Consider the following 9,334-nt stretch of genomic DNA (forward strand, 5'->3'; position numbering starts at 1 on the left):
GCATCCCCCACCCGGGAGCTCTGACTCCGCTTCCCCCCACCTCTGCGGGATCCCCGGCAAAGAAACACAGTGGTTGTCGGGAAGCTGATTGAAATGACTAATAAATATTTTAATCGCCGTTTAAAAAAAAAAGATTTAAAATAAAAACCTTATACTCCTACGACTTACTCCCACCTTGTCTCCACCCCCTCCCCCCTGAGAACCGAGCTGGGGAGACCCAGGTGGGGAGGGCTAGGAGCAGGGCAGAAATGGGGGGACATCCTGGGGATGAGGGGGGATGGGCTCTAGGACACGGGCGGGGCTCGAAGGCCGGGTCCCCACAGCAACACCGACACCGACTTCAGGCACAGACTGCAACCCCCTGCCCCTGCCGCCCACTCCGGGGTGCCCAGCACGCCCCCCTCCCCGCTCCACGCACGCCCTACGCTGAGGAGCGGGCGCTTCAGTGTTTCCATCTGAGGACAGGCAAGGCTTAGTTTCAGCGACACTTGCCCCTGCGGGCGTGGGGCGGGTAGGGGCTGCGTGGAATGGGCTGTTGATGGTGCAACGTGGATGCTCCTCTCGAGTAGACACAGGTCGGGAGAGGTAAGGACAGTCAGTGTGATGGGACATCCCTCGGGGGCCAGAGTGCCCCTGGCTCGCGTCCCCTAGTCCCACTCCCCGAGAAGCTAGCCCCGGAGCTCCTCAGTTGGCCCCTCCGCCCCCACTGAAGCTCATTTCCACCTTGGGCACGCAGGGGGGGGACCACACCCCTCGGCTGGGCGGGGGCGTGGCTCCGCGGGCCTCGTCGCCGCTGCCCCCGCCCGCGCCGGGGGACTCCTGCTTGGGCAGCCCAGGGGGCCCGGCGGGCGCCCCGGGCCCGGGCCCGCCCCCGCCCAGGCGGTGCCGGCGCTCACAGTGTCCCCGGTGGCGCATGAAGCTGTCTCGCCACATGAACTTCTTGGCGCAGACGCCGCACTCGTAGGGCTTGAGGCCGGTGTGTGTCTTCATGTGCTCCGTCAGGTGGTGCTTCATCTTGAACTTCTTGTTGCACACGGGGCAGTCAAAGGGCCGCAGGTTGAGGTGCATGTTCACGTGCCGGTCCCGCATGCTCTTGTGCGAGAAGGCCTTCCCGCAGTGGCACAGAAAAATCTTATTCCCGTCTCCGGCGCCTGCGCCCCCAGGGCCCCCGCCAGGGCCCCCTGGCACCCCCAGGCCGCCCGCCGCGGGCCCCAGGGTCACCGCCCCGTGCTCAGCCTGGCTCCCTGGCGGCTGGCTGGGGGCCTGGGAGGAGGCCGAGGAGGAGGAGGAGGAGGAGGGGAAGACCAGGATCTGGTTGCCCTGCATGTCCAGGGGCAGCAGGGACCGAGGAGGGTGGGAGGGGGTGTAGGAGGAGGGGGTTGGCCCCCCCGAGTCATCCAGCCCTGCCCCGGGACCCCCACTCTCATAGGAGCCAAAGTCATTCGAGGACTCACAGAAATTGACCTGCTCCTCCCCCTTGTCTGGAGGCTCAGTCAGGGTCCTGACGTCACTTATGCTAAGCGTGGTCTCAGGCCCCGCCTCTGCCGGCACCCCAGGGCCACCCCCCAGCTCTTCCTCTTCATCATCCTCACAGGTCAACACCAGGTCTTCCTCTTCCTCTTCCTCCTCCAGATCCGGGTCTTGGGGACCCAGGGGTGCTGGAGCGGGGCAGTTCCCACCCCGCTTCACATACACCCAGTGTTTCTGGGGCGCGACGCTGGCGGGCGGGTAGGGCGGCCGCCGCAGGCCGGCACCGGGAACCACGGCTCCCCTGCCATCCCCGCCGTCGTCGCACAGCTCGTCGGCCTCCAGCAGCAGCTTCCCCGACGTGGCGCCCCCACCGCCGACGGCGGGCGCCGGGAACACAGGGCCTCCTCCGCGCCGCTCCCCGCCGCCCGCCGCAGGCGCGGCAAACGCCTCTTGGGAAGAAGACGAGAAGTCGGTGGACTCGCGGGGGCTGAAGTAGTTGCTGCTGCTGGGCGACTGGTTCTCGCTCGCGCGGCTGGAGGCGTGGGCGCGCGCCGAGCTGACGGGGGCCGGCGCCGCGGTGGCCGCGCTCCCCGCGGGGCCCCCGCCCCCAGGGCCAGCGACCGAGGAGGCCGCAGCCGTGGGGACGGCGGTGGCGGCCGAGGCCCGGCCCTCGCGCAGGAGCTCGGTGCACTTGTCCACGATGTGCCACATCTGGAGCACGGACCCCACGGTGAGGAAGTTGACGATGTCGGCGGCGGCCATGCTGAGGCGGCCGGTGTAAGCGGAGGCCAGCACGGTCTCGAAGGCGCCCGGGTCCATGACGCTGGGCAGCGAGATGGAGGTCATGCCCTTGAGCAGGACCTGGTCGTGGAAGTAAGGGGAGGAGGCAGCCAGGACGGCACGGTGGGCCCGGAACTCGCGGCCCTGCACGCGGATGGACACGTCGCAGAGCTGGCCCTGCAGCCGCTGCTGATTGAGGGACTCCAGGAGGGCACTGGTCACCTCAGGGAAGGACACGTGGACCACTGCGGCCGCTGGCAGGGGCAGGGGGGGTGGGGCCAGCGACAGGGGCAGGGGGAGTGCCGCCCCACTGGGAGAGAGCGGAGGGGGCTCCATGGTGAGGAGGGAGGGGCTACCCCCCCAGCCACAGGAACACGGGGAGGAGGAGGGCGGCCGGGGGGGTCTCTGGGAAGAAAAAGAGAGAAGAATAACGAATAACGATAACATCGCGGAACAACACAGCCCTTTGGTTGACAGGTTCAAACCCACGATCTGAGTCACTTCCCACAATATGAGATCGGGATTCCTCTCATCCTCATTTGACAGATGAGGACACTGAGGCTCGCAAAGATTAAGAAATGACTCGAGGTCACACAGCCAATAAGTGGCAGCCCCGGCAAATGCAGCTCTCCTGACTCCAAATCCAGTGCTCTTTTCTTGGAGGTTAAGAGAAATAAGGAGCTTCCCCTAGAAACTGCTCCCATTTCCCGCTTGTCTGAGAGTCTGACTTTCCAAAATCTACCTTTTCGGTGGTTTGCACCCTGTTCTTGGGAGGGGGCAGATCTGCTCCAGGACAGAAAACCATCCGTCCCTCCATCTCCCTTTAGGCCGTGCCCCCCCCGGCTCTCTGGCGACCACGCCCCATTTGCCCCCAGTTTACGCCTAGCCCCGCCCCCTCAGGGGCCCACCCCGTGCTCCGCCCCCTAGGTCCTTTCGACCACGCCCCTTACTTAACCCCCCCAAACCCCCACACCGGACCCCGCCCCCTTCTGCTCCGCCCCAAGCGCTACCTCGGTCTCCTCTCCCACCCGGAGGGCGCCCCCCAACCCCGCGCGTCCCCGCTTACCGGGCCGCGCGCCCCCGGGCCCCCCCGCCCCTCACTCGGCGGCCAGAGCCGCAGCCTGGGCCCCTCCCGCCGCCATCTTGCGCCGACTCCCTCCGCCCTCCGCCCCCGCTCCGCCTTCCGCCCCTCTGACTTTAAAGGCACAGGCGGGCACCCCGCCCGTGCCTCTATGCACCAATCGGCCGACTCGGCCACTTCTCCTTTAAAGAACCGTCGCCTCATTCCACGTTAAAGGTATCGGGTCCCTTCCGCCGCAGAGGACTCAGGCCTTGGTTCGGCCAAAGCTCTCCTTGCCCTTTAAATCTGCAAGCCCGCCTCTTCCCGGTGGCGGTGGGTCCGGGCCCCCAGCGCCCAGGCTCCGCCCCGGCGCTGTGGCCATTAGCAGGTTTGCGGGGTCTAGTAGCCCTCGCTTCCCGGTTTCTGACAGTTCCCCTGAAGTCCCGCCCCCCTCCTCCCGGCCTGGATTGGCCAAGTAACCTGGAGTCGGCTCCCGATTGGCCTTTTTACTCCTGCCGCTCGGAGTGAGAAAGAGATGCGCGATGAGGCGGCTGCAGCAGGTTTTTAGTACCAGCCGGAGGGCGGAGGGCGGAGGGCAGAGGACAGAGGACGCAGGGAAACTCCGAGGGCAGGGGCAGTTCCGGGCCTACCCCGGGGCTGGGCTAACCCTGAGCCAGGAGGAAGCAGGTGCCAATCTGTGGCAGCATAAGTACAAGAAAGACAGGGATACAGTAAGAAAAGAACTTTATTGTTTATTGTTTCTGTGTAAAACTTAAGTTTTTGTATTTTTTTTAAAAGAAACATCACCAAAAGGGGATTAGCTCAGTCCATTCCTTCTGCAGTCATCTGCAAACCATCATCCTCCAAATGCTATTCCAAAACATTTTGGAGGGGGGGAGGGGGGGACCAGCTAATCAGAGTCTGAGAGCACGATGATCTCCTCTGGATCGCACTGTGTGGCCACACTCATCTGCAAGGGAGTGAGAGACAGAGGTGCACGTGTCAGAGAGGTCTGGGGGTGGGAGGGTAGGAGAAGCAGAGGGAAGGACTTATCAGAGATTAGAAAAAAGACGGGGGTGGTGGAAAAAAGGAAGGCACAGACTGCAGCAGGTGCAATAGTCACCCAGTGGCTGCAACTGAAAATGAAAGAGAACGAACTCTCAGGCCAGACAGCCTCCCCCTCTTACCTTGTAAGCACTAGGCCGGGGGGCTTGGGACAGTCGGGTTGGAAAGGGACTGCACAAGGAGCTGGTCACCAGACCATGGCTGGGAGAGTCCACCCTTGTCGAGGAGTCAGCAACTGGGACCATGGAAGCCACGGGGGAGGACGGGCTGGGCAGAGAGCACATCCGCTTCCCGTTCTTCTCATGCACTGCTCTTTGCCTCTCCACGTAGCTGGGGACAGAAAGATAAGTGTGTGCGGGGGTGTGGGGAGGGTGAAGCTGCGGGGTGGGGGTGGGGATAGTGATGTACGGTGTCACTCCCACAAGGCCCAGCTCCCAAACGCTCCTCTCAGAGAGCCCCCTGCAATCCCTCCTTGGTTTCCCTCTTCCTCTTAATTGTTACCTGTCTCCTAAAGGCCCTGACCCTGTTTGCTTCTTCTCCTTCCGAAATTTCTTGCAGGGGGGGCTGGAATCTCCCCAGGTGTGAGGAGAGACACCTCCATTGAAGGAAGTGGAGGTGACCATGGCTGCCCCATTCTCCACGACGGTGGTCAGGGGGTCCTCTGACTGCTTCCTGGAAGAGGAAATGTCCCTCTCTTCAGGGGAAGGGGTAGTCTCCAGGGGCAAGGCCTCAATCTCTAGCTCAAAGAGCTGAGACATGGGGCTCTCTTCCTCCAGGGGCAACTCCTCAGGCTGCTCTCCACTGCTTTCCACATCTATGCTGGAGGGGGCCAAGGGCTCTTCTGACAGCGAAGATGGGGACCCTGCAAGTCCTTTCTTTTGCTGCTCCCCTGAAGGCCTGCCGATCCCTCTGCCAGGTTCCAGGATCTGTTCAGTGGAGATATGTGGTGGGGATGTGGGGCTTTTGTCTCCATCCTTACCTGGGAAAGAAAAAGAAAACAAGGGAGGGCTAGCATGAGAACTAGGTGAAAGAATACTGCTGAGAGGATGCTAGGGGTAAAGAGGAAGGGATGGGTCTAAACAAGTGGCTCAGGGCCAACAGATTAGAGGGAACAAACACACAGAGAATGTTTCCCTAACGTACCTGCTTCCTCCTCCTCCTCCTCCTCCTCTTCATCATCCCCCTGACCTTCCTGCATCTGTTCCAGATCCTCCTCTTCTTCGGAATCTGTAACCTCCTCCTCTTCTTCCTCTTCCTCTTCCTCCTCCTCCTCCTCACTTTCCTCATCTTCTTCCTCATCTGTCTCAGCTTTGGAGGTGGTAGGGCACTCCTGGGATGCAATTCCACTAGGGCCCTGGGGACAAAGGAGTTTCTCTAAGGAATCCCTTGCCCCAGAGGTTCTGGTCCTTGCTTTCCTTCTGCACACTACCCCATCGGTCACCCCAGACTCCTGGGTGGCTACTGCAAGAGTGGCTACGGCCTCTCTGGAGGGGATGTCCCTCCAATACCTCGCCAGAATCCAAGGAAGCTTTGGGGGAATCTGCAGGGTGGGAAGAGGTGCCTTGGGGGAGCCGGGCTCTTCTCTTCTGTCTCTCGCCCTCCTCACTCTTGTCTTGCATCATTGCATATTTGGAGATGACCTCATCCAGCCGGCTCATGGCTAAGCTCCGGTTTTCCCGCAGGCGCCGGGCCAGGGCGGGATCTGATAGTGCAGGGTCAACGCCTACGCGGGAAGATATAAAATCAGAGCACTCAACCCAAACCTTGAAAAGGACTGGAGGGATGCCCCCTCTGCCACACACCTGACATAAAGGGTCACTGATGGGCATCTGCTAACCTCCTACCTGGCCTATAGTCATCTGTGAGATGGCAGCCGAAGTTGTAGATGAGATCGAGGTGGCGTCTCTCCTGTAACCTGATGCCCACGTCTCGGAAGGCATCCTGAGCCATTAGCTGGAGCTGCTGCCGAGGGAGGCCAAGACTGTGGCGAGCAGCTGCCTTCTCTACGGCCTTTAGCACATCTCCGTAGTCAGGGAAAGTATCAGGCCCTGGTTTGTTGATGAGCCGCTCAATGCGCCTGTTAACCTCTGGGTAGCGGGTGCCACGGTAGGGGATGCGCTGCTCTATGACGCGGCCTGTCAGTGAAGAGCAGTCTTTCAGCTCACACAGGCGCCCAAAGAGGCGGATCAGCTTACGTTTTAACCGAGCCTCCTGCAGGTATGTGGAATCCGGGTCGTCCAGTTCTGAGAGATCCAGCTCCTTCTCCTGCAGCCGTCGGATCTCTGCCACGTAGAGCGCCAGCAGCTGCTCCAAGCGCTGGATCTGCCGCCGGGAACCACGGGTCCTTGGAGCCTCAGAGGCAGAGGTCTCAGCATTTGTGGGGTCCGAGGAGGGGTTTGTGGGAGGGTTATTCCCAGAGGGCTCAGTGGAAGTGGCGGCGGCCGGGGCCAGGTTCAGCTTCTTCTTGGCTGAGTGAGCCTTGAGAACAGTGCAGAGCTCATTAATGTAGACATAGAGCTTAGCTGGCCGGCTCCGGGCCCGAGACAGAACCCGAGAGAGGATGTTGCAGAACTCCGCCGAGGCCAAAAACAGAGAGTGGGCACCCTGCTGCCGCTTAGAGAGGAATGGGACCACCTCAGGGTGGTCCGCCGTCTGCTTCTTACACAGTTCAAGGAACTGGAGGGTTCAGGGGAGGAAGGGGAGGGAAAAGAGACAAGGGAGAGGGTTGAGAGAAAGAAGGCAAGGTGGTGTTAGTGGGAAAGAAAGGACAGGAGAGCCAGCCAGCCATCCCCCTCCCCGGGGTGTAAGAATCTTCTCCCCTAAAGCTCACCTCTTCAAACAGCTTCGCATTCTCCAACTTGTAGCATTTCTTGCTGCCCGAACTACCGCTGCCTCCGGCCCCACCAGGCTCTGGGGCCTCGGAGGAGCCAGGGGCTTCTGCCGAGCCAGGGGCTTCTGCCCAGGGTGAGGCCAGATTGGGGAGTGGGTGGGAGGGACCTGGCTGCGCAGCTGCTTCATCTTCATCATCATCATCCAGCACGATGATGCTGTTAGCGGCGGCCATGGGGGTTCAAATCCCCCGGAGGGAAGAAGTGTTGGGGATTTCGGGAATCCTGCTGGAAGGGGACCCGGCCTTAGAAAGAGCCCCTCCAGCATCGCCCCGTCCCAACGTCTCACACATTTCCAGTCTCCTTGGGTTTCGCTAACATCCAGCCCTGCCCAACAGCGTCCTCCCTGCCGACGTGCAGCAACCACTATCTTCAGATGCTTTTTTCACCTAGTGGTCTCAAACCACCACCCAACCTCCAGTCCCCAACCCCAGCTCCACCCCTCACGTCGGTTTCCGGTCTTCTGGTTGCATTTTCCCACTATCTCTCACAGTTGGCAAGTTGATTCTTCCTCCCAGCCCCAGGACCGCCTCCCACACTGCACCCCAGATTCTCCTGACACCCCCTGGTAGACAGCTCACCCCACCGGCACCATCCCAGGTGTCTTGCCCCTTTCGCCCTCAAACACATCAAATCTGTTCCTCTCACCCATCGCGAAATGATCACTCCAACTCCTAGACCCTGAGGTAAAAGGATGTTCTTTCCCAACAACCCCTTTCTCCTCCTCGAATTACCTCCAGATTTCAACCTCTGAAGGGTCCCCTCAAGCCCTCTGGAGATATTTCACCTTAAATTCCCTTCCTCTCACCCCACCCTAATTTTCCCCATTTTCTCTCCAGGACCCGCAACCGCCTGTGCGCCCAGCACCGGGCTCTCCCGACTCCTCTCAGATCGCCACCGTGGGTCGGGTCCCTCCCCCAGCGAGCTTCCCGCCAAGTCCCCCTCCCCCAGTCCAGCCCCTGGCCGTCCCGCTCCCCTTCAAGCTGAGGAAGGCACCACAGTTTGCCCCTCAGGCTCCGAGCCCGAGCTTCCCCAAACCTCTCCCCCGATATCCCCGCCCCCACCCCCCACGCCGTCCGGCCCCCACCTCAGAAACGGTCTCTCGAGGCGACCCTCGCCGCTGATCTCAGAACCTCGCATGGTCCCCTCCGCCTTCCTCCCCCCTCCCACCGCAGGCCCCACTCGGGACCGGAAGCCGCCGAGTTTCCGCCTGCATATACCTAGGCGCGGCCATCTTGCTGTACGGAACCCGGGTCTCCCTGTGGCCGGAAGTGGCCCTAGGCCTGCCCCCGAGCGCCTCCGGTGCCGCCCACGTCGTTTGCCGCCTCCCTGCCCCCGACCTGTAGGGGTCGGGGTTGGCCCAAAGCACCTGGGCACCGCCATTTTGCCGTACGGCGCGGACGGCACTCGCACTCCGCGCAGTCCGCGAAGGTCTTTTCACCCGGAGCTTCTGCCGCTCCGCCAATCAGAAACTTCCTGCCTCTGGCCAACCGCCCGCGAGTCGCGCGCACGGAGGATTCGGCCCCCTTCCCCAGGAGGGGAGCGGCTGTGGGGACGGAGCAGAGGGGCTGAGGAGTTAGGCTCTCCGAGGCTGCTCAGGGGTTCCCGGAAGGGTGGGAGTCTTTTAAGAGGGAAATAAAACCTTTTCCTTCCGCTAGGCTACTAGCAAGCCTTCCGGCCCTGCTTTTCGACCCCGGGGGCGGGCGTGCACGCCTACCCCTCCGCCTCCGAGGGCTGAGCGCTCACCTACCACTGTCCGGCAGCTCCTGCCGCGTCCAGATGCCTACATCCCCCAGTCGTGAAATCACAATACATGCATACAAATGAGCACGACGCGCTTCAGAACTGTTATTATTATGGCTGTTTCCGATTTACTTTTCAAGCTCCACCACAGAAACTTAAGCAGATGGGACCTGGGTGGTTCTCCGTCCCTCTCTTGAGGGTGCTCGTTGACTCGGAGGCCGGGCTTTGTTGAGGAACGCTAGGGCCTAGGACGAGCGACGAGGCGGGGACTTTGAGGAGCCTCTGTGCAAATGGCCCCTGTACGGGGCTGTGAGGCGAAAGAGGTTCC

General features: G+C 61.7%; 2 protein-coding genes across 7 annotated transcripts; both read right to left on the minus strand.

Moving 5' to 3' along the window:
* Window positions 1–536: 536 nt before the first annotated feature.
* ZBTB22 (zinc finger and BTB domain containing 22) lies at window positions 537–3,390 on the minus strand. The gene is made up of 2 exons (XM_004479792.5): window positions 3,317–3,390; window positions 537–2,655 (listed from the first exon to the last, which is right to left on the minus strand). The coding sequence occupies exon 2, from the start codon at window positions 2,584–2,586 to the stop codon at window positions 685–687; it is 1,902 nt and encodes a 633-aa protein (XP_004479849.3). The 5' UTR covers window positions 2,587–2,655; window positions 3,317–3,390; the 3' UTR covers window positions 537–684.
* Window positions 3,391–4,037: 647 nt separating this feature from the next.
* On the minus strand, window positions 4,038–8,855 carry DAXX (death domain associated protein). Of its 6 annotated transcripts, none has more exons than XM_058306570.2 (8): window positions 8,633–8,855; window positions 7,206–7,491; window positions 6,220–7,051; window positions 5,884–6,098; window positions 5,519–5,729; window positions 4,877–5,354; window positions 4,498–4,705; window positions 4,038–4,280 (listed from the first exon to the last, which is right to left on the minus strand). In XM_058306570.2, exons 2-8 carry the CDS (start codon window positions 7,437–7,439, stop codon window positions 4,221–4,223), a joined length of 2,238 nt encoding a protein of 745 aa, XP_058162553.1. In that variant the 5' UTR covers window positions 7,440–7,491; window positions 8,633–8,855; the 3' UTR covers window positions 4,038–4,220. The 6 variants fall into 6 exon arrangements, with proteins under 6 accessions (XP_058162553.1, XP_058162555.1, XP_058162554.1 ...); XM_058306572.2 differs by lacking the exon at window positions 8,633–8,855 and adding an exon at window positions 8,484–8,573; XM_058306571.1 differs by lacking the exon at window positions 8,633–8,855 and adding an exon at window positions 8,484–8,567 and having other exon boundaries at window positions 7,206–7,488.
* Window positions 8,856–9,334: the final 479 nt, after the last annotated feature.

This window comes from Dasypus novemcinctus, chromosome 11 (assembly GCF_030445035.2).
Source record: "Dasypus novemcinctus isolate mDasNov1 chromosome 11, mDasNov1.1.hap2, whole genome shotgun sequence".
Classification (NCBI taxonomy): Eukaryota; Metazoa; Chordata; class Mammalia; order Cingulata; family Dasypodidae; genus Dasypus; species Dasypus novemcinctus.